Consider the following 25428-nt stretch of genomic DNA (forward strand, 5'->3'; position numbering starts at 1 on the left):
CCTTACTTGGAAGAATTGTATAAAGTAACTAAGACTTTAAAAGAAATAAGGAAGACACTGCCACTCCGTAGATATACCCTCGTCCTTCCAAAAAAAAAAAAAAAAAAGATTTGACCAAATGATTGGGGGTTTTACAGGTAACGGTATACAATATAGAACAATGTAAGATGTGGTAATGCCATTTCTGCTGAGGCTTTGGTCCTTATTTTGTAAATAAATTAATATGTATGATTATTTGATGATAAACGGTTAACATGAATACGGAAATCTTTCCTGCTCTAGGCAATACAAGCAGCCATGGACAAAGGACACAATCATCTCAGAGCATTGCTGGAATGTTCAGAACGTGTACTACCCAACACCAACCAACGTGGCTGCCTCGTTGTAAAACAGGAGACGGAAAGTGCCAAACAAGACTATGAGAATCTGTTGACAGATGTGTCACAGGCCAAGCGAAACTTGGAATCTGCGCTGACCCAGTGGAGTGACTTTGATCGCTTGTATGATCATTTCAACAACTGGCTAGCAGATGTAGAAACCAAACTCAATAATGACCCAGAACTTCGTGCTGACCTTCCGGAAAAACGTTCCAGCCTGGAGAAGAGTAGGGTAGGTAGTTTTGAATGTTGATGTTAAATGCAGCTCCCAAATTATCACTTCATGTCTGTGTGTCAAGTGTGGCTAAACAAGATTGGGGCTCCATCCTTCATCTCATTTCCTTCAAATGTAACCACAAAATTACCCTATTTCAGTTGTCTAATGTTCTTTTTCTCATATTGGCTTCTTAGCATTTTCCGGAAAAACCAGAAAATGGACGACACAAAAATATTATGTCACATCACGTCACATGATTAAGAAGTCTTAAAATAGCATGCATCAATCATCATCAGTGACGCCGAATGCGACAACCAGAACCTTTTTACATATAGTAGCAACAGGGGATGAAAACACACTGCCATTGTGGCCAAATACTTACGACACGTCCCTGTAGCCTGTAAAAGAGTTTCTAACCAGTGACAATATTATAATAATCCCCATCAAACTTTCCTTTTTTAAAATATTTCCTAAACAGTGTTTATATACAAAACTTTCATAATTTTCTTGTTCTTCAAGTTTTTTTTATCTTTTGACAATTTTCATCATAGGTGAGAGGCCTGACAATAATGTGTTTTAACATAAAGTGTTTGGTTACTTTAGTGATACAATTTTACCCCACAGGCTTTACAAGCTGATGTTGCTGCTCACAAAGAAGCTCTCACAAAATTAGAGGATAAATCCTCCAATTTGAGGGATGGACGTCCACAGACTGTAGCTTCTGATCTCCGGTCTCGATTCAACAAAGCAGCTAACCAGTCGAGGGTAGGTGGTGTAGATCCTTGCAACATGTGTCTATAACAACTTAGAAAAGGTAAAGGTAATTGAAGAATGTTGTCCAATCTGTATTTAAAGTGATAACAACATAACGATCTTTTGGATGTGTTTATTGTAGCTGTATGTAATGTATTGATTCTTATTGTCTGATAATCTTTTTATTGTTTTTAGGACCTGACTGAGCGTCTGGAGGACCAGGTACAAAGCCATGAGGAATACAGACGAGCTTATATAGCATGTCTTGATTGGCTCGCTAACAACCGACACAGACTGCAACGTCTTAGTGACTACTCTGGTGATCGGAGAACACTACAAGACAGACTTCAGCAACTCAAGGTAGATCACTAGAAAAACAAATGATTGATACAGGCTGTTTAAACAAAATGTTGGATCAAATATGCATCTGGCAAAAACATTTTACTTCTGTATCGATCGGTCTGTTCAATCTTTTATGAGTCAAAACAGAAAAAAGATTTTTATTTTGAACAAATAAGGAGTAAGAATTAAGTTGAAAATTATTGTCTTTGTCTGTTTACTCAGCCTGAATTCTTTATTGACACTTTCCAAAGTTAAACAAAAGTTGATCAATATTTATGAATGCTCTGTTTCTTCCTCTGAGATTTATTATTGACTTTCTCTGTTTCACTACTATGTAACAAACTTACATCTGGACTTTTCTAGGACTTCAAGGGAGAGATGCGCCAGGGTCAAGACATGGTCAACAATGCTACACAGCTTGGTGAGCGTGTTTGTCAGACGACAGCCCCTCGTGGACAAGAAGCCATACACAAGGAGTTGACAAACTTGAAAGAGGACTGGAACTCATTTGCCTCCTCTGTCAATGAGATGGAGGCTAACCTAGAAGCTTGTATCGGGAACTGGCTTGAACTCGATGAGGAATACCAACGCTTCCACCAATGGGCTGAAAAAATGGAGGGCAAAGTCAAAGGTCTCCAAGAAAACAAACCTGACCAACAGCGCAAAGAACAGCAGCTCATGGACGCAGAGGTCAGAATTTTAGATGTCATTTATATATGTGAATGAGGTCAAGATCATTAGAAATATGTTGATAAATACAGATGACTTTGTGATTTAATATTTAATATTGGTAGGTACTTGCATGATAAAATCCTGATATACATGTGTATGTGTGTGTGTGTAAAAAATTTCAATGTTTATGTAACAGGATGTTTTTGATGAAGTGCTGAAGAGAAAAGCAGCTTTGGACCATGTCAAGGATAGAACAGATGCTGTGTCACAGAGGAGTTCAGATCCTCGTATCTCTAACAACATGATGCTTCTCTCTGCCAAGTACCAGGGACTGGTGTCTGCTGCCAAGGTTTGTGATATCTCTATGTCAAACGAAGGTTTGTTAAGAAATGGGGGAAGATATTCATGTTACCATCACTGACTCCAGATATAGATGCCAATTCAAAATCTGAAAATGGTGGGAATGTCTGCTCTATAAACACATACATATGATTAATTACTGGAATACTCTCATGCTCCCAATTTCTAAGGATTTTAGTATTAAATGTATCATTACACATATATTTGTCCATCTTTTCTCCAGGGAATGGTCCACAGACTGTCGGAGAATGCCAAAGACCACAAAAGTTACAACACAGCCTTTGATGAGGCTGCTGATTGGCTAGCAGAGGTGGACGAACGAGTCAATGTATGCAACGACACATCAGGTGATTGGCATGCTGTTCAGGATCGTATGGACGATATCAAGGTAAAGACATTTCTCTTTCATAGAAGAATCTTCAAAACACTTTTTTTTATTTTCTTATGTTGGAGCATCTATGTAATTCGTGTTTGTTCTTTCTTGTGGAATCAAATTGAAATCAAATTCAAACAAAATTCAAATCAAATTGAAATCAAATTCAAACAAAATTCAAATCAAATTCAAATCAAATTCAAACAAAATTCAAACAAAATTCAAACCAAATTCAAGCCAAATTCAAATCAAATTCAAATATAATATCATTGTTATTAGGATATAACAACAAACATGGACGAAGGTCTGAGAAAGGTGAACCTGGTTTGTGACCTGGCCGAGAGAATTCTGCCTAACACTTCATCAGATGGTAAGCGAATCATTGAACAGCAGGTCACTGAGCTGACAAATGAGTGGGAAAAACTAAACCAGGCAATCTCAGAGACTTCAGCCATGTTGGAAGGTGTTCAGGATCGCTGGAACGACTATGAAGAATACTATGGTAGTCTGATTAAGTGGCTTGCAGACATGGAGAACCAACTCGCCATGGATCCTGATCCACGTGCCCAGCTGGTGGAGAAGAAGACCCAGCTTGACAAATTCAAGGTCAGTTAAATACTGTAAGGGGTTATACACCTGTATTATGAGAAGATAACAGTCAAGTCTGTGGAAAATAAGCCAGATACATAATACAATACACGTACAAAAAAATGTATCCAGAGTTTGGTAGATGTAGTTATGTATCATTATCATAACGTAAATGTTTTGTTTTTCCAGCTGGTGTTGAGTGATGTGGAAAACCACCATCGACTTGTGAATGAGTTATCGGAACGTGTCGCTAACCTGGAGGCTCTGAGTGAGAACCAGGAGGTGGCTGATACACTGTCTAATGTTCAGAACCGGTACGAAGGTGTCCTCAGGAGAGCACGGGTAGGTCACTCCTTTTATTTATAGTTCTCTGATGGAGATATCCTACAATCTCCCTCGGTACATAACACCCTGCCTTACAAACCAATCCCCACAACTTTTATTTTATAACTGTAATCTTAAATTTCCCTCTGGTGATTATAACACTTGCTCTTGCTGTAAATCTGGAGATTTCATTCCTGTTCTATGTTTTGCTTCACATTGTCAATGGCTACATTGAAAATGCTTTTTGTCAAAGTTGTAACGAAGCTTCAAGACAAGATATTTTTCTGGTAGGATCGACGGTACATTCTTGGTAAATTTATTTATACAGGAAATAGTGGCCAAACTTGAACAAGCCTACCATGACCACCTTGATTTCCATGAGGCTCAGCAGGACAGTGAGAAATGGCTGCTGCAGACGTCATTCAAACTCATGTCGCATAACTCACTCAATGTCAGTACCATGGAACTCACTCAGCGGCAGATTGACAAACATCGGGTAAGACTTATAAACAAATACATTTGTAGATTTATATAGAATTGACAAGCACCATTCATCGCACATGCACCTGTATAGATTTATACAGAGTTGACAAGCACCAGTCTACAAACATATTTATATAGATTTATACAGAGTTGACAATCACCAGTCTACAAACACATCTATATAGATTTATACACAGTTAACAAGCAGCAGTCTACACACATATCTGTATACATTTATACAGTGTTGACAAGCACCAGTCTACACACAAATCTATATAGATTTATACAGTGTTGATAAGCACCAGTCGGCACACATATCTATATAGATCTATACAGTGTTGATAAGCACCAGTCTACACACATATCTATATAGATTTATACTGGTGTTTCTTAGTAGTTATGTTTTTTATCTCTTTATTCAGGGCCTAATTAAGGAGATTGAAGGCTATCGATCAACTTTGGATGAGGTCTCACACCGAGGCCGTACTCTGGTTCAGGACAATGCGCGAGTTCCTAAGATGGCACAGCAGGTTCAATCACAGATGCAGAACTTGGAGGAAAGTTATCTCAACTTACAGACCACAGCTGAGCAGATCAGGGTAAGTCTATCTTGGCACATATGTAGAGAGCAATCTTCATTTCCACCATATTTTTCTTTGTATTATTGGAGAAATGAGAGCGGTTGATAAAATTGTAAGGAGGAATTTCCGTTGTATGCTAGAGAGATATTTGACTCAGAGTTCACCAATTACTTCATGGTGCACTAAAGCTTTGTACTTTGGAACTTTCATGGAACCATGTCAGTAGTTTTAGGAAATCACAGTAACAGTCCTAGAATTCCAAGGTTAATGACAAGGAATGTGTAAGGACACGGCTGGGACCAAGCATTTCGTTCCACAAATAAGGGGTATTTGACTAATATATAGGTTCAAGGAAGTGGTGTTTTACTAAGATTATAAATTCAGATGTTGTAATTATAATTCTGGCTCAGCTCTGAATGTATTTGATGAACTCTGTGTCAAATAGTATGAAGATAAGGATGCACTATTCTCCATCAGCTTCTAGTCATAAACCATCATCATCTGTAGCACCATCAGTAACAAAGCGCTCAACCTACGGCTCCCAGCCATAGTGCCCTATGGGTCCGTGTTACTAAAAATACAATCCTACAGGTGAAGCATGTAATGCTTGTGTAGAGTATCTGTTGAGACATGGAGGGTCAAGTTGCGTGAACTAAAGCCTGGAAGACATGCACAAAAAAGGATGGTCAAGGATTTCTTGTTCTTTGTGTTTCCTTTGGTTGTTTGATAATTGAAGAGTTCTGGATAAAAGTGATTTCCTACAACACAAAATATCAACATTTATTGGTACCCGATTTCTAATGTCTTCCTGATTTTCATTTTTTGAACTCCTTTATTAAAATACTTTTGATAATATTTTTCATGAAATACTAAAGATTATTTATATATATATATATATTAATATCATTTCTTGAAGAAAAAACTTAACATGAGCATGTGTTGGTATGCATGTCTTAGTAAGAGATTGTTAAAATGGTTGTTCCTTTCAATATCCCTGTTGTGTTGTAGCATTTCATTACAACAAATCGCTTAAGTCATCGACTTCATGTTTGGCATTCTGTTACAGTAACACTGGTTGTTAAAGTGATTAAAACTGCTGTTGATTAATTCTATTTGTACCTTAATTTTTGTCATTGTTGTCCTCCTCTATATATATTTCCAACACCAGGTTTGAAAGTTTGTCGACTTTTATATCACAGCTCTAATTCTTTGTGTTTTAACTGGAATATTGTATCTGTAGATAGTATTGTATGATAGAGTCATGACTGTGTGAACTTGTCATCATGTAGAAGTGAGTGAAATCGTTATATATTTTGGCCATCCTTTGCTATGCTTCTAGAGCAATTTGTCCTATAAACCCCAGTTTAAAATTATTTTCCTGTCAAAAAGAATTTAAAAAAATAAAAAGCAGCTCTCAAAAATATAGCAGTAATGTTTCTTTTCAAGTGAAGATTTTGTTCTTTCTGTTTGTTTGAACAAAAGCATTTTAGCTTGACATACACTGTTTTTGAGTGATTATCTATTTTGTAGAAAACTTAAATGGGATTTTTTTCTGTGTTTTTTTTTCTTCTGATCTTCATACTTTTGATAATGTCACATGCACAAGTTCTTTATCTGTTTTAAAGCACTATAGAGAATAGTTGTTTTCTGGATCCACTGTGTCACAAATATTTCTGTAGGTGAAGGATTGCCAAAACTGTCATTAACAACTGATAAATCCTTTATCTGCCATCATTTTGTGTGTTAATGGGAGATGTTATTAAGATTTAAAACAAAAAAATCAAAAATGATTCAGTTTGAATGTGTAGATAGATCAAACAGCCATAGTATGTGAAAAAGTTTTATGACAAATGTATATAATGCTATGAAATGCTAAGTACTTGCCAATAATTAGTTCCTAGTCTTCATTTGAACTCATTGCTAGTAAGTTTGTGGGTAAATTTTGCTTGGATTAATGTGTACTTGTTAGAGACAAACATTCGTCAGTGGATCCAGGGGAGATAACCAGGGTGATGGAAATAAATTATGATAGAATATTAGGTTCCAGAAAATATCTTTCAGTTACTGTTAATATCAACTTTTTTCTAAGATAACATTGGATGCAATTATATATAGACCCTACACAAGTACCTTTTGTTTGCTATATGTTAGCAGACTTTTTGTGAATAGACTGTCTGTGTGGTAGTTTGGCCTGCCCTGGATCCGCTGGTTATATGATTAAGGGTTGATTGTGATAGGTTTGTGAGTGAGACTCTCTGTTAATCTCCTTCACAGGTAGTTTTGGATCACATTGATCTCTACTGGTACTGATTGCAACCTGGTCAGTTCCTGGTCACCTCAGGTCACCCCTGATTACTCCGCCACGGTCAGTTCTCAAACTTCATTGATGACTATGCTATGGTTTGTTTAAGACTCGGTTCACCTACAAGGAGACATGTGTTGCTAGAGTGACAAGTATAGTGATATGAGTACTTCCTGAACATTTGGTGTACAAAAATCCTGCCTAATTAGTCAAATGGAAGCAGGCTCACTTTTATAGTTACAAGAATGGAAGATTTCTCGGAAAGAACAACAGATTCTGGTGGACTGTGGACATTCTTAAGCCTTTCAACATTCCATTTAACTGGAACAGAAACCATGTGATACAAAAGCATTGTGATAAAAAGATATGGGTGATACGTGTTATACACTCAGTGATATTTATTCTCAGCTGTTATCTGTGCCATTCCAGAGTTAGTCATGTGTGATCATGCGAGTGGCCATTGTTTTACACCAGATCACACACGTGTGTCAGCAGTATTTGTTAGCTTACTTACAATCTCTCTTGTGTATTAATTTAATCAGTATTTTCATCAAAATCATATATATGGTGCTTAACAAATAGATCTAGTGACTTTGTGAATGTGTTTATAATGTTTTGAGTAAAAGCAATCTGGTGTTACATCCGTCCACAATATATATATTTTTTCCGTATTTTATCTATACATTGAACAGCCATCATTGATTGTTGATTTGTAAAAACTTCTATAACTTGATTAGTACATTTGTCTTAAGTTGTAACTATATGTGTGCTAGGGATTTTTTTTTTTTTATTTATCATTTTGTATGAATTTTTAATTTACCATTGGGAAACTATAAATAGTTTCACCTCTGCTACATCGTTAGAGTTGGTTCGCGTGGTGACATATCTAACAATTGTGTTTCGTCTGGTTTTGGTTGCTAACAGTTTTTTTTTGTGCATGTCTCCAAGGCTACATTCAACGTAGGTCAGATGTTGACCTTTTAACCTTGACCTCTGTGATATTTGACTTCACTTTTTAATTAATTCCATATACCTCCATGCATGATTGAATGTTCTAACTAGCACCAGACATTTTTTCACCTGTAGGATTCACCATGAATACTTGCCAGTATAAACATGTGGCATTTATTGTATTATAAGTGTCACACTGTTATATTTTACGTGTTTTAGTATACCAAGTAAAACTGTTGAGCCATAGGTTGTGCCTTTTATAACCAGCCTCTTAACCTGAATTCTCTCCATAACTTGTTATCACATGTGAACTCTGTTTCTGTTGAAATTTGTAGAAGTGGGTTGTGTTACATAGCCAAGAATTCAGTCTAAAGACTGAAAAGGTGAAAATATTAAATTCACCAGTGTCATTTTTACATTCAACAGATGTGGAAGAATTTAAGTGTTATGGGTTTGTAGTTTGGCTGTGGTAGTCAAGCATTACAACACCATCTCAGTAGTTATGTCATTATTTAATAAAGAATTATACAAAATACAACTTCAGTACTTGTGTTTGATTTAATCTCCCTTGTACACAAGCTGGGAAAGAATATTACACAGATAAACAGGTTCTCAAATAGTATCATATTACAAAGACTGTCAAGTAATATTATATATTACGGAGATAAACAGACTCAATTAGTATCATATTACACAGATAAACAGACTGTCAATTAGTATCATATTACACAGATAAACAGACTGTCAATTAGTATCATATTCCACTGATATATAGACTGTTAAATAGTGTCATATTCCACAGATATATAGACTGTTAAATAGTATCATATTACACAGATATACAGACTGTCAAATAGTATTATATTACACAGATATACAGACTGTCAAATAGTATTATATTACACAGATATACAGACTGTCAAATAGTGTCATATTCCACAGATATATAGACTGTTAAATAGTGTCATATTACACAGATATACAGACTGTCAAATAGTATTATATTACACAGATATACAGACTGTCAAATAGTGTCATATTCCACAGATATATAGACTGTTAAATAGTGTCATATTACACAGAAAGTAATAAAAGATAATACCCAGCCAAATGTTGTGAAAGAAATGACCTTGATCAATATTTGTAGATCCCAAGGGTCAAAACATTCAAACAACTTCTTCTGATTGAACAAAGGGTCTAAAATACAGATACCAGGCCAGAAGGTTTTTGGTGTGAAGTGGAATCAAGTTTTTGAAAGAAATGACCTTGAAATATGTAAAAAAAAAACAGTTCAGGTTTGTTAGAATGCTCCAAAGACTTCCTCTGAAAGACCGAAAGCTCTAGAAACCTGATGCTGCATCATGAACTTGTTAACTTTGAGTGCTACAATGTTTTGGAAATGAAATTGACTTGACCGATATTCAAGGTCAGGGAATGGAACATACTGATGAATTCTTCTATTTAACTGAAAGTTCTAAAGCTGTAAAATTGTTCAGGTTTAGTTGATAAATGTAAAACCTGGAATTTTAAGTCTAAATATTAAAATTTTTGCTGAAATACATTTGATTTTAACCCATTTTGAAAGTCTAATTGAATACAAGGGAAGGAATGCAGCCCAATAGGCCTTTTCTTTCAAAAAAGAAAATATCACAACTACCTGAATGTGCACACTAAAGTGAAAAGCATTCCTCTGCAATAGACAAATTGATAGTATACCACTAGATCACACAAGGTGTAATGGCTCAGGTACAGGTGTGTTTGACCAGTCATGGTAAATTTTTGTACAGAATCGTCTTGCTGATGTCATGCAACGCTGGCAGGACTACAAGGATCTGCTGGATAGGAATGACCAGTATCTTAATGAAGAATTCCCACGCTGGCTTGGTGATTGTGATGCTCAGGTGCCTGATAACTTACAGGCTGCCCAGAATAAACTGGACAACATTAGGGTAAGTAGTGCTGACCTTGAATATCAGGTCAAAAGGCCATGAAATTTCAGTCAGGAATGACCATGATGTCTTTCCGTCTTTGTAGTTGGTTATACATTATGCTATGGCTGTTGATAATTTACTTCATAGTTTTGGGAGGTTAATATCAATATTGAGTGAACTGTGTTTGATATAGTTCTTGTACAGGGTAGAGTGTATGTACTATATTGTACTGTGGTGTTTGATACAGTTCTGAGACAGGGTAGAGTGTACTATAGTGTACTGTGGTGTTTGATGCAGTCCTGAGACAGGGTAGAGTGTACTATATTGTACTGTGTGTTTGATACAATTATTGGATAGGGTAGAATGTACTATAGTGTACTGTGGTATTGATACAATTATTGGACAAGATAGTGTACGAGAGTGTACTGTTGTGATTGATACAGTCCTGAGACAGGGTAAAGTGTACTATAGTGTACTGTGGTGTTTGATACAATCCTGAGACAGGGTAGAGTGTACTATAGTGTACTGTGTTTGATACAGTCCTGAGACAGGGTAGAGTGTACTATAGTGTACTGTGGTGTTTGATACAATCCTGAGACAGGATAGAGTGTGCTATAGTGTACTGTGGTGTTTGATACAGTCCTGAGACAGGGTAGAGTGTACTATAGTGTACTGTGGTGTTTGATACAATCCTGAGACAGAGTAGAGTGTACTATAGTGTACTGTGGTGTTTGATACAGTCCTGAGACAGGGTAGAGTGTACTATAGTGTACTGTGGTATTGATACAATTATTGGACAGGATAGTGTACGAGAGTGTACTGTGGTGTTTGATACAGGTCTTAGATAGGGTACAGTGTACTATAGTGTACTGTGGTGTTTGATACAGTCCTGAGACAGAGTAGAGTGTACTATAGTATACTGTGGTGTTTGATACAGTCCTGAGACAGGGTAGAGTGTACTATAGTGTACTGTGGTGTTTGATACAGTCCTGAGACAGGGTAGAGTGTACTATAGTGTACTGTGTTTGATACAGTCCTGAGACAGGGTAGAGTGTACTATAGTGTACTGTGGTGTTTGATACAGTCCTGAGACAGGGTAGAGTGTACTATAGTGTACTGTGTTTGATACAGTCCTGAGACAGGGTAGAGTGTACTGTGGTGTTTGATAGTGTACTGTGGTGTTTGATACAGTCCTGAGACAGGGTAGAGTGTACTATAGTGTACTGTGTTTGATACAGTCCTGAGACAGGGTAGAGTGTACTATAGTGTACTGTGGTGTTTGATACAGTCCTGAGACAGGGTAGAGTGTACTATAGTGTACTGTGTTTGATACAGTCCTGAGACAGGGTAGAGTGTACTATAGTGTACTGTGGTGTTTGATACAGTCCTGAGACAGGGTAGAGTGTACTATAGTGTACTGTGTTTGATACAGTCCTGAGACAGGGTAGAGTGTACTATAGTGTACTGTGTTTGATACAGTCCTGAGACAGGGTAGAGTGTACTATAGTGTACTGTGGTGTTTGATACAGTCCTGAGACAGGGTAGAGTGTACTATAGTGTACTGTGGTGTTTGATACAGGTCTTAGATAGGGTAGAGTGTACTATAGTGTACTGTGGTGTTTGATACAGTCCTGAGACAGGGTAGAGTGTACTATAGTGTACTGTGGTGTTTGATACAGTCCTGAGACAGGGTAGAGTGTACTATAGTGTACTGTGTGTTTGATACAGTCCTGAGACAGGGTAGAGTGTACTATAGTGTACTGTGTGTTTGATACAGTCCTTAGACAGGGTAGAGTGTACTATAGTGTACTGTGTTTGATACAGTCCTGAGACAGGGTAGAGTGTACTATAGTGTACTGTGTTTGATACAGTCCTTAGACAGGGTAGAGTGTACTATAGTGTACTGTGGTGTTTGATACAGTCCTGAGACAGGGTAGAGTGTACTATAGTGTACTGTGTTTGATACAGTCCTGAGACAGGGTAGAGTGTACTATAGTGTACTGTGGTGTTTGATACAGTCCTGAGACAGGGTAGAGTGTACTATAGTGTACTGAGGTGTTTGATACAGTCCTGAGACAGGGTAGAGTGTACTATAGTGTACTGTGTTTGATACAGTCCTGAGACAGGGTAGAGTGTACTATAGTGTACTGTGTTTGATACAGTCCTGAGACAGGGTAGAGTGTACTATAGTGTACTGTGGTGTTTGATACAGTCCTGAGACAGGGTAGAGTGTACTATAGTGTACTGTGTTTGATACAGTCCTGAGACAGGGTAGAGTGTACTATAGTGTACTGTGTTTGATACAGTCCTTGACAGGGTAGACTATAGTGTCTGTGTTTGATACAGGGTACAGGGTAGAGTGTACTATAGTGTACTGTGGTGTTTGATACAGTCCTGAGACAGGGTAGAGTGTACTATATTGTACTGTGGTGTTTGATACAGTCCTGAGACAGGGTAGAGTGTACTATAGTGTACTGTGTTTGATACAGTCCTGAGACAGGGTAGAGTGTACTATAGTGTACTGTGGTGTTTGATACAGTCCTGAGACAGGGTAGAGTGTACTATATTGTACTGTGTTTGATACAGTCCTGAGACAGAGTAGAGTGTACTATAATGTACTGTGGTGTTTGATACAGTCCTGAGACAGGGAGGAGTGTACTATAGTGTACTGTGTTTGATACAGTCCTGAGACAGGGTAGAGTGTACTATAGTGTACTGTGGTGTTTGATACAGTCCTGAGACAGGGTAGAGTGTACTATAGTGTACTGTGTTTGATACAGTCCTGAGACAGGGTAGAGTGTACTATAGTATACTGTGGTGTTTGATACAGTCCTGAGACAGGGTAGAGTGTACTATAGTGTACTGTGGTGTTTGATACAGTCCTGAGACAGGGTAGAGTGTACTATAGTGTACTGTGTTTGATACAGTCCTGAGACAGGGTAGAGTGTACTATAGTGTACTGTGTTTGATACAGTCCTGAGACAGGGTAGAGTGTACTATAGTGTACTGTGGTGTTTGATACAGTCCTGAGACAGGGTAGAGTGTACTATAGTGTACTGTGTTTGATACAGTCCTGAGACAGGGTAGAGTGTACTATATTGTACTGTGGTGTTTGATACAGTCCTGAGACAGGGTAGAGTGTACTATAGTGTACTGTGGTGTTTGATACAGTTCTGAGACAGGGTAGAGTGTACTATAGTGTACTGTGGTGTTTGATACAGTCCTGAGACAGGGTAGAGTGTACTATAGTGTACTGTGGTGTTTGATACAGTCCTGAGACAGGGTAGAGTGTACTATAGTGTATGTGTTTGATACAGTCCTTAGACAGGGTAGAGTGTACTATAGTGTACTGTGGTGTTTGATACAGTCCTGAGACAGGGTAGAGTGTACTATAGTGTACTGTGTTTGATACAGTCCTGAGACAGGGTAGAGTGTACTATAGTGCACTGTGGTGTTTGATACAGTCCTGAGACAGGGTAGAGTGTACTATAGTGTACTGTGTTTGATACAGTCCTGAGACAGGGTAGAATGTACTATAGTGTACTGTGGTGTTTGATACAGTCCTGAGACAGAGTAGAGTGTACTATAGTGTACTGTGGTGTTTGATACAGTCCTGAGACAGGGTAGAGTGTACTATAGTGTACTGTGTTTGATGCAGAGTTGATTTTATGTTGGATTTTGTTTTACCCGTTGTATGATATGTGTGTTGTATTTGATAGATTCTTTGTGGTAGAATTTTTTATTATTTTGTTTTTGTCCTTAGACAATGTGGGAGAAATTGAATGGCATGAAACAAGAAATGACAAATGCATCCCATCGTTTTGATAATCTGGGTAGCATGGATAGTCTCGACCAGAGTGAAAAAGACCTGCCGTCCCCAGTAGCAGTGCTTGCCGATCAAGTTACCACTGAACTCAAGGAAGCCATCTCACAGGTAACATTTTTGTTACAACTGGATTTTTTCTGAATATTTCAGAACTAAATGACTTCAAAAATCAGTTGTACAATATGATGATATTTAATATAGATGCAAAGATTGATTGTTAAATTCATATCCGCTTCAGGTTGAAAACCGCATGGAAAATGTTCGGGATACTATTGGTCAGTGGGAGTCTGTCGATCGTCAGAGAACTGACTTGCGGAACTGGCTACACAGTAAACAGGAAGAATTACAGGTGATGGAACAGCGACCTGCGAAACTCCACGCTGAAGCAGCTGAACTGGAAATAGCAAATCTACAGGTAAGGGATTTATAGAGAATGCTGGTTTAGTGGACATTCATTATCATATACTTAAAAAGTCTTGCTTATTTAATGTACACAACACTATTCTAAGCCAAAAAACTCTTAAGGGATTTTGAGGATAGGAAATTCTGGGCATATTTAAAGAGAAGTCCAAGGATAACATGGATAGGTTTTTAGGTGAAATGTAATGTAACTAGGAAGAATGACAGGATGGCACACATTTGTACATTTTATACAAATGCCATCAGTACTTGTGACGCATCTTCAGACAACATCGTCTTTTTATATGTTGATTTAGTTATGGATCAGTCACAAAAAAGAATTCATCTCAGAATTGTTTTATAACTTACGGAATGTATAGATAACTCATAAGCATCTCTGGTTTTTGATATTCCTGGTTACACAAACTTGGTAATGATGAACTCAAAGCTTTCAAGTCCTACTGTCACTTAGTGTATGTACCAGCTGACACACAAACGGTGGCCCAATCTCTGTATTGCAAACGATCAGTATGCAAGGCACTGAATGTAGACAAGTGTACTTTGCCAAAGTCTTTCGCTGTACATTTTTATGAGATAGGCATGCGAAAACTATCCTTAATATGACGAAAAAGTAATCATATAATCGGAAGACTCACAGGCCCAATGTAGACTCAGCAAGCCAATATGTCAACACTACCTTCAGCCAATACACTAGCAAGCGGACCAATTCATCATTTGTCATTTCTTAACAATAAAAAATGTGGGTTTTTACAGTTTTTATAATTTATAACTAGTTGTAAAGTTTGGTTGTGAGTTTAATATCCAATGGAACACCAGTGGCATTTTTTTTTATTTAGAACATTAATTTGTTTCTGTGAATTTTGCACAGATTACACCGATTTGATGGTAAAAAGTATTCAAAATTTAAAATTTGACCATTAGCTAGTCATCTTCTGTAAACGAGTTGCATTGTTTTATGTGTGGTGGATTATATCTCACATTTAAAGTTACAAATTTATATATTCTCAACATGTTTAGCTTTTCAGTAATTTCAGTACTTTAATTAAAGTCATTGGTATAATCTTCCATTTAGAAGTTAAATACAACCTGTTGTATTGTGTTTAAACAAAAAATTGTTCCTGATTACAGGCTCTGAGGGAAGAAGTACAAGGGCGTGGACCGGCTGTAGATGCATTCTTAAATCGGTACCGGGATTTGACCCAGCACAACCCTGCCCTCGTAGACCCAGTGATGCGTGCTGTGCGAGAGGACTGGGAAGAACTCCTTGGACAAATTGAGAATCTACTGGAGGATAGGGAACAAGCTCTCCAGAGTAACCGTGACCTCCAGGAACAACAAACAGACATGGATCAAGATCTGGCTAATTTCGTTGAGGAGCTAGAGAAGATCGAAGCTGCAGATGTTGCTGTTGTGGAGAAGTCAGCCCAGCTAAAGGTATGTGTGAGTAGTCTGCAAGGAAGGCCTCATCCCTTATCAACTCTCAACATCAAACACCAAGGATCACTACCTTGTCAGAAAGGTCAACAGCAATCAAAACTATGTCATTTTCTTCATGTACATTATTCAGATGTTATATGAATTTTGTCTCTAGGAGAATTTCAAATCCTATATTTGATAAATTTGGAAATTCCAAAATAAAAAGCATAACTTTCATTAAGATGAATTTTGAGAATTGATAGTGAGGTTGAGGCCCTGTAAGAGCTGATGTGTGTAAACTGTGTGAACACTGACAAACCGCTGCATTACTAATGGTGGTAACCCTAACATCTGTAATGGCTACCTTCGTCCACTAGAATTTGTTGTCCAAAATGGTGTAGTCTTATGCCAAATTGGTAGCTAGACACGAAGATAGTATGTTGATGCTACTGTCTGGTTTGATAAGTTTTCTCCCTTGTTCAGAAGGCAGGCCTTATATTCACAGTTTACATACATTTTGATACTGTGTTTGCTGATGTAATGTTACATAGTTGCCCACTTGCTTTGCATGCCTCGTGAGACAACAGTAGTCCTGTACAATCCCTTCAGTAAATATATCACAATTGTACCCCATCGGAACAGAAACAAGTTGGCTATCAATAAAACCACATGTCACCATATTGTGTATTTTTCTTTATGTATCCTTTGATCGTTTGATGTCATCCTAATTATCAGCTATCGTCTTATCGAAAGGCAACACATGAGTCGATGTTGTATATCACTTTAATTATCTCAGTGTCTTTTCACCTTTGCAATTCCATTCCAGCACTCATCCTTTGTCCCATGCTCGTAGTTAAATTATTAGAATGAAAAAATAAATCTCTCATTTTTTATTTGTCATTAATGTGTTAAAATTTATTCCTTCACCTTAAGCTCAGTTTGATAATATAAACATCAGTACAACAACTTGGGTAGATATCCTTTGACATTATAGAAAGCTCCTCACTCTAAGATAAATGGACTATTTTAGTACAAAACATGCTATGTATATACATACTCTGACCAACTTCTATCCCATGTCTGTTGATTGGCTGAGAATGTGGCTGGGTAACCCAGGCTGGGATAAGCCATTGATAAGGGGGCGTAATCGATAAAGTTGACTGACGGGACTGAGGGTGCCGGGCCCGTTTGTATATTGGAAGAGCAAACATAAACTGTATACCCTTTATCTTGTTGATTATGGCTGGCAGCTACCCAGATCAATTTAAACTTAGCACACTGGCTGGCTGGTTGACCATAAGACCTTGTCGTGGTAAGACGGGTTTAAGCATGCGATGGATTTAAAGCCGGCATAACAATAGGAAAGTGAGTTAAAAGTCCAATTGTGTTGTACTGTTGTAAAGTGTGCTTCCATCTGGATGCCGCAGCAACAATGACGTCTTCAAAACAGTAGCAAGTTCGTGTTAGGGAAATATTGCACGGAGAATGAGCAGTTTATTATATCGATGAACAATCTGATGAATAAATCTGTGTGTATATATGGATGACTGGCTGGTCACGACAAGATAACTCAGAATTGAGTAAGTATGATGACAACTGAAGTGGTAAATGATGAGCATGCCCTGCTGGCTCTGTCTCTTTTCTATACGTACATCTCTCAGCTTTATCTGTCAGTCTATCCAGTCCTACCTTAGCGTTATTTAAACACTTATCTCTTAATCTATCAACAGACTAAAATTATTGATTCATTCACCTTTTCTATTATATATTATCTTTAGTATCCCTGTATATTATCCAGTATATCTGCCTAAGTTTGTGGTGTTAACTGTAGTAGTGTTGATCAGACCTCTAGCTGCACTGTCCAATCCTCAGCCTTATTTGGTATATAGAAGTCAGATCTGTAATCTGATTAGAATTTTGGCGGGAATTGGATTACCGGCAGATTGAGAACCTGTTAAAACATGTCAGGCAACTTATGTATTGGATCAATACAGAGACAAATAATTCACTAAAACTTGCTTGAATGCCTCTCAGCTATCTGGGTACACAGTAGGTCAATGAGAACTGAACAGCTGTGGGACAGGATATTTAAAGTCTGTTGATTTTCTCTCTCTTCACTATGGCCATTTTATCTGTAGTACAGTTTAACACTAACCTGAAGTAGGTGAGTTATCATCTTACCCATTGTTTATCTGCTCTATAGAACTCATGTGTCTTTCATTTTATGCTTTCACTGGTGTGAGTTCTCTCTTTCCTGGTGTGGCTTTAGACATTATTTATTTATGGTGACCTGTGTATATTGAGGTAAGTGGTGTATTAGTAGAATAAAAGATCGATAATTTGTCCATTACCGTACTGTTACTGAAATTGGATAAACTTTTTGGAAAAGTCCGATATTTAAACCTTCCTCATACTCTGTGCCTTATTATGTGGCAGTCCCAATGCAAAGCAAGTCTGCAACTTTTACTGTGCTATAGATAGATATGTAGCTAGCTAGTAGGGAGATTTTGTGTGATTTGGTGGCAAAAGCAGGGGGCTGCTTTCATTGGTGCTTGGTTGGTGTGGAAAGAAAGTAATCTCTTCTTCCTTGTATGTCTCATTTATTTACCACTTCTTTACAAACTTTAGGACAATATCAATAAATTGTTACTAAAAAATGTTAAATCACTTTGTCCATTAATACTTTTGATTAATGCTATGGAGAATTTTGTGTTAAACATTGGTGTTAAATCTTAATGACTGCTGTGAGAGTTTAAAGTTGACTGACATCTAAAGTGTTTTCTGACATTAATCCGTCCTTTGTTAATGATGTATTATATTACTGCTATTCCTCACTCATCTATCTACCCTGCAGAGACGCAAGTGCCGTTCCACGCAAACGTCGGACCCATCTGCTCGTTCATCAGGACGGCGCAGCAATCTCCTTGGATCACATAACAGTGACAATGACGATGATGACGATGATGGTGATGACAGTGTGTTTAGATATCCTCCTTCAGTACGTGGAGGCCATGACAGTACCCCAAGTAGACGTAAAATAAGGCGTGGACAAGGAAGCCAGCCACAAACTCCTCATTCATCTCGTCGCTCACACAGCAGTCGTCCTGATCATGATCTGAAGAAAGGTGGAGCAGCTGCCGCAGGATGTGAGTCAGAAAGTGAAGAGTCTGGATATGGTGAGACTTACTATACCATGCACGCTTCGAGTTTTGATACAGTCGACGTTTTTGGTTCCCAGACTTTAGACACGATGAGAGGTACACCCAGTCAGTTGTTATTAGAAGCTGTGTCAGATGCAGAGTCCACTGGCAGTTATATAATTGGAGACTTTCCCCAGATCAATCCTGATGATCTTCAGGATGCAGCATGTCAGACACCTGGCCATGCACACACACAGACTCCCGGCAACATGTGGTCAGGGAGCTCACGTAATATAAGTACACAGGTGCCACGCACCATGCAAACCCAGACAGAAGGTTTGCCACGGAATACATCAATGCAGACGTCCAACCTGTCACTAAACTCTGTTGGTAATCAGACTAGGAGGTCGCTTGGAGGTTCTAGAACAGACTTGTTAAAGAGTATATTGATGGACGTGAAAACTCTCAAGGCCCAACGGGGTATCGGCTCTGACACTCCGACTGATGATGCACGGTCTGTAGTCTCTAATGGTAGTCTGCCAAGAGAAATGCTACAGTCCTTGAGTTCAGATGTGCGTACCTTGAAAAATGCAGGCAGCCATGGAGTTGCTGCCACACAAACTCTGTCAGAACAGGGAACGCAGACTGGAATGAAAATATTCCCAGAAGGTGATCCCATTCGGAATTCTCGTCATGGACGATTACGTGATCTCATGTCTGACGTTAAAGACATGAAAGATGGCAATGACTCTCGATCACAGCACAGTCTTGATATGCCATATGAGAGGAGCAGACCTATGTCCAGTGTGAGTGGCCTTCGAAACTCCCCCGTACGATTTGCCACTCCGGTGCCTCCACCTACAAGGCAAAGTCGTGCTCCTCCTTCACAAGAGAATGGATTTGATAACCAGGCACCTTCTACAAGTTACTATCAACCTGTTCCTATGCCGGTGCCCAACCAACCAATGATGAATGTGAATTATGTGCCCCCAGCTACATATGGACCTATGCCACAGATGAATGGCCATTCTCCGTATCCTCCTGGACGAGTCACCCAGGACGATCTTAATGCCATAGGTGACCGAATTGATCGCTTACGTAACTACCAAATTCCTCCTCGTCGACAGCCCCCTCCTCCACCTCCTCCACCCCCTCAGTATGTTGTGCCAGTATTCTCAGCCCCACCAAGGCGTCGTGTACGCATCCAAGAATTCCCCCAACATTTCGAAGACGAACAGGACGGATTTATGTCTGATGAAAGTGAATATGATGGAGGTCAAGCTCCAAGGAGGAGGGGTAATGGAAGAGGTCGTGGAGTTCGGGATCGATATGGTCTTGACGGAGTGCTCACAGAGGCCACAGAGGCTGCACAAGAACTCAAAATTCTTTCTAAGAAGATGAGAGATTCTCTCCGGGATGACCTCCTCAATGGCCCATAAACAATTCTGTAGTCTGTTTTGTATCCAAGATTATTCCCCCAATCTTGTGATGTTAAACATACAGAGAATCAAACTTTTACAGAAAGAAAGTGACTTGGCACTGATATTTTTGCTCCATATTTGATTAAGATAGTGTTATTTAGATGGATGTTGTGTACATCATTCCACTTTTGAAACAATATGTAGGTATAAGATGATAATTTTTTGCTCAATGAAACCAAAAATGAAGTAGAACATTACTTTATGATCAAGTTATATAAGATGTTTGATATCATGATCGTAGATTGTTACAAAAGTTAACTTCTGAGATGAATTAGACGCTCCAAATAGAATTTAATTCTTAAATGAGTTATTCTTAAATGGTTATTGTTTTGTTTTGTTTTTTGGTTGTTTTTTTTTTTTCATTTTATCAACATTCAGACTGTGATATTTTCTGTACGCAACATAAAGATGTGAAATTTTGTTGTTAATGTAAAAATATTTCCATATCTAAGTTTTACAACAAAGCTGATATTGATTTTTTCACAAGGACCATTATTTTGTACACCGCTGTGCAATACACAGGAAAGGTGGTGTGTGAAACTCTGTTGATTTGAAAGTAAGACCAACACTGTCCATTCATGTGATTATTAATGCCGTTTCATGTAAACATTTTCGGGTGAAAGCTTCTTTATGATACTATCCTGAAAGTTGTATTATTACATGGCCTCGTGTTCTATATGGAACTTCAATCTATCACAGCCCTGTAATTCCCTTAAAGTGCTGTGTTCAACAAAATGTTTACAGAAAGGTGAACAGTAATAAACAGCAGGGTTTTAAACTTCAACCAATAAGTATTCTTTTCAATTCTTCTTCTTTAAATGCAAATAAAATTTAGAATATTGATTTTGCCAAGAATCTGGTATGCTGACATGTAGTTGAATATTTAAGATACAAACACGTTATGATACAGTATTTTCATGGCGTTACCTTACTAATTTCCATTTTGATTCTTTTCCATCTTAAAGTTCATAATTCATTGTGAAAATTTTTCCTTTTGAACTGGAAAAAAAAAAGAAAAAAATAACTTTGTTAAAAGATTGAATGGTGTTTCTACCACTTTTTATTAATATGTTTTTTCTGTATCTATATATATTACTTATTATTGTGGTCATGAAAACTATTTGTTGTTTATTGTTTTCATTTAGCCATTGATTCTGTGATATATATGTCTCAGTAATTTAGCCATTGATATATATTCTGTGATATATATTTGTCTCAGTAATTTAGCCATTGATTCTGTGATATATATGTCTCAGTAATTTAGCAATTAATTCTGTGATATATATGTCTCAGTAATTTAGCCATTAATTCTGTGATATATATGTCTCAGTAATTTAGCCATTGATTCTGTGATATATATGTCTCAGTAATTTAGCCATTGATTCTGTGATATATATGTCTCAGTAATTTAGCCATTGATTCTGTGATATATATGTCTCAGTAATTTAGCCATTGATTCTGTGATATATATGTCTCAGTAATTTAGCCATTGATTCTGTGATATATATGTCTCAGTAATTTAACCATTGATTCTGTGATATATATGTCTCAGTAATTTGAGGTTTTTTAATGTAAAACCAATTTTCATGATGTAATACTTACATTACTGAAATGAAATTAGCCATTGATTCTGTGATATATTTAATTTCCTTTTAGGTGCATGTATTTTTCCTTTTGTTCATTTGATGCCATAAAGTCATTGTTGAACCTGATGATTAAAGGGAGAATATTGGATTTTATCTTCATCACTGTAAATGACAGGATGTTTGCACTTCTGTTTAAGTTATTTAGGTGTGTTTGGGGAAGGCGAGGGAGGGAGGGGGATTCATGTTGTTAAAAGCAGGGTTATTTACCTAGAAATCTCAGACAAGTATTAAGCCATTTTATTGTTTAACAAATCCTTTAAATAATTTTGGGTTTATAAGTAAATACACCCTGTATTATTTAACGAGCTACACACCTACAACATTCTTGTGTATTGCTTTTGGCATATAGGTAATTTGATCAGTCAGTCTGGAAACTCCACTTCATTTGTTTCAATCAAAGCAATCAGTGGTGTTTTTGTCAGCAGTTTATGAAATATTGCAGCTGATTAGTTAGAATTAGCCTGTAGTTATATAGTGGATCAGACTCTGTGGTAGTCAGTTTGTTACACACTGAGGTGTGTACTCCCTAAATAGGCTGTGATTCGTCAGGGTTTGATAGTATGATATCAGTATTTATTTGTTTACAAACAAGATCTGAAAATGTATTTATTCAAAGGTCATCTTATTTATTGTCCTAGTATTTATTGTAGGATGTTTGTACCTTATTACAAAGAACTGTGTTAGTATTTCATCAAGATCATTAATCAGCTCTTCAAACAGTTCTTAACTTTATATTATTTTTCTTTGAATTTCTGTAAACCTGTCTAACAAAGATCCCTTCAGGTATAAAACTATTGTTTGTGTTTATTCTGCCCAGTTACATTTACATTGGATTTTTTTTTAATACAATACATAGCTAACATGGCAAACTTCTATCTGAACAAGCATATTGGAAGGAAATTTAGTATTTGCATGATACCTGATAAAGACAAATGGTGTAAGGTCCATTAGAAACAGAAGCTGGAACATTACCTTGTTGTGTATATGCCAACGCCCCTAGACATTCTGAAATGTTGTCCTTGCTGCTTCCTGTAAAATGCCATTTGTTTAAACATGCCCTGAGCACTTCCATAATTGTCAACACATTGTATTCCACTGCCATTTCTGTCCAAAAGGCCCAGTCACATCTTTATTCAGTGTTACTTATGGACCATTTGTGTAAGCTTATTGATCAAATATAACACACATTAAAAGCTTTAATTGATATTTACACACCATCAATGCTAGCCTGTAGTAAAATGTGACATTTAGTTTAGTGAGACAGATAATTATAAAAGTTCAGGATAGCTGGTCAACATGTATGAAGGGTTTTTCATTTGATTTTTCTTCATTAAAGATTTGTAGAAAGATAAGGTATTCTGGGTGCTGATGTCTGGCACACCATGTATCATGTAGTGTGATGTGTATTAGTTGTGAGTCTGATGTAGAGATGTTTAATTGGGGTCAGTAAAGTGTTTTATCACAGGTACTATATGGAGGGTGTATTTGTGAAATTCTTTTAGTATCACAAAGTTTAAAGTGACTGGATTAAATAGTGACTATTATGATTGTGTGTGTATTAGTAATTTATTAGTACATTTGAAGCACTTCTGTCATAGCATCATATCACGTAGGCTCTTGAAATATCTGATTAAAAAAAATAGTTTTACTATTTGATTTCAGTCTCTAATGATTGTTTGCAAACATATGCTTTTTGATCAATATTAATATAACTTTCATATAGATTATGAATATATTCTATTTATATTTTGTACGGAGATGTTTTTACATATCAAGATATCCTTTGTATATGGGATTGAATTTTGAAGTCATTCCTTCCTTGTGATAACAACGAGAATTGCCTGTTTTTGTGTCAGGGTCTGTACTGTTGTGTCACGTTATAGCTGTGCCTTTTATTGAATGTCATTACATGTTATTTTTACTAAGCAACAGTTAGTTTACTTAACCAAATCTATATATACATATGAAGTTCCGTCCTTTTTTGGTAATTGGCAGTCTTACACGAAGATATCTGGTTTTCGAAACGATTTGTAATTGCATGCCTGTGAACAGTGTTAGGAAAGATTGTTATGAATAAACAATATATTATCAAATTCTTAAGTGTTTGTCATGTTAATGTTTCTTTTTTTCTTTTTTTTTGAATGTCATAACCAGCCAGTTATCCAATCAGATCATTCTCTCAACCAGCCAGTTGACCAATAAGATCATTTTTGAATGTCATAACCAGCCAGTTATCCAATCAGATCATTCTCTCAACCAGCCAGTTGACCAATAAGATCATTTATAACCATGAATCTGTCAGCCAGCCAGTTGACCAATCAGATCATTTATAACCATGAATCTGTCAGCCAGCCAGTTGACCAATCAGATCATTTATAACCATGAATCTGTCAGCCAGCCAGTTGACCAATCAGATCATTTATAACCATGAATCTGTCAGCCAGCCAGTTGACCAATCAGATCATTTATAACCATGAATCTGTCAGCCAGTCAGTTGACCAATAAGATCATTTATAACCATGAATCTGTCAGCCAGCCAGTTGACCAATCAGACCATTTATAACCATGAATCTGTCAGCCAGCCAGTTGACCAATCAAAAAATTTATAACCATGAATCTGTCAGCCAGCCAGTTGACCAATCAGATCATTTATAACCATGAATCTGTCAGCCAGCCAGTTGACCAATCAAAAAATTTATAACCATGAATCTGTCAGCCAGCCAGTTGACCAATCAGATCATTTATAACCATGAATCTGTCAGCCAGCCAGTTGACCAATCAAAACATTTATAACCATGAATCTGTCAGCCAGCCAGTTGACCAATCAGATCATTTATAACCATGAATCTGTCAGCCAGCTTGTTATCCAATCAGAGTTATTTAATCAGTCCAGCCAGTTATCCAATCAGATAATTTATTACCGTGAATTTTGCAACTGGCCAGTTCTCCAATTCCATAATAAAGAAGCCATTCATCCAATCAGATTATTTATAACTATGAATCTCTAACCAAATAGTTATGCAATCAGATCAATTTTGACAGTGACATTCTCAATTGGCCAGTTATTCAAATTCAAATCCCATGGATACAAAATCTATTGGAACAGATTCAGGACTCAATATTGTTAGTATAAAGAGGTAGCTGGTCTTTCAGAACTAAATTTATGGTCACAGTCTGGTCATGAATTGATTAAATTTGCCTAGATAGAGATTGTGTGAAGTATTAAGTCTAAAGCAGTCTGCAAA

The 25428-nt window shown here is 37.2% G+C and overlaps 1 protein-coding gene across 1 annotated transcript in view; it reads left to right on the plus strand.

The window, feature by feature from the left end:
• LOC132563612 (muscle-specific protein 300 kDa-like) overlaps window positions 1–25428 on the plus strand; it is a 224432-nt gene that overhangs the window by 96618 nt on the left and 102386 nt on the right. Inside the window, 14 exon segments of the mRNA XM_060228353.1 lie at window positions 283–609; window positions 1219–1359; window positions 1543–1707; window positions 2053–2379; window positions 2558–2710; window positions 2945–3109; window positions 3374–3700; window positions 3872–4024; window positions 4335–4502; window positions 4912–5088; window positions 10111–10272; window positions 14018–14188; window positions 14319–14495; window positions 15629–15934. Coding sequence (XP_060084336.1) covers window positions 283–609; window positions 1219–1359; window positions 1543–1707; window positions 2053–2379; window positions 2558–2710; window positions 2945–3109; window positions 3374–3700; window positions 3872–4024; window positions 4335–4502; window positions 4912–5088; window positions 10111–10272; window positions 14018–14188; window positions 14319–14495; window positions 15629–15934 — 2919 coding nt within the window.

Source organism: Ylistrum balloti, unplaced genomic scaffold, assembly GCF_031769215.1.
Source record: "Ylistrum balloti isolate Yb309-2 unplaced genomic scaffold, AGI_CSIRO_Ybal_v1 Utg371796, whole genome shotgun sequence".
Lineage (NCBI taxonomy): Eukaryota > Metazoa > Mollusca > Bivalvia > Pectinida > Pectinidae > Ylistrum > Ylistrum balloti.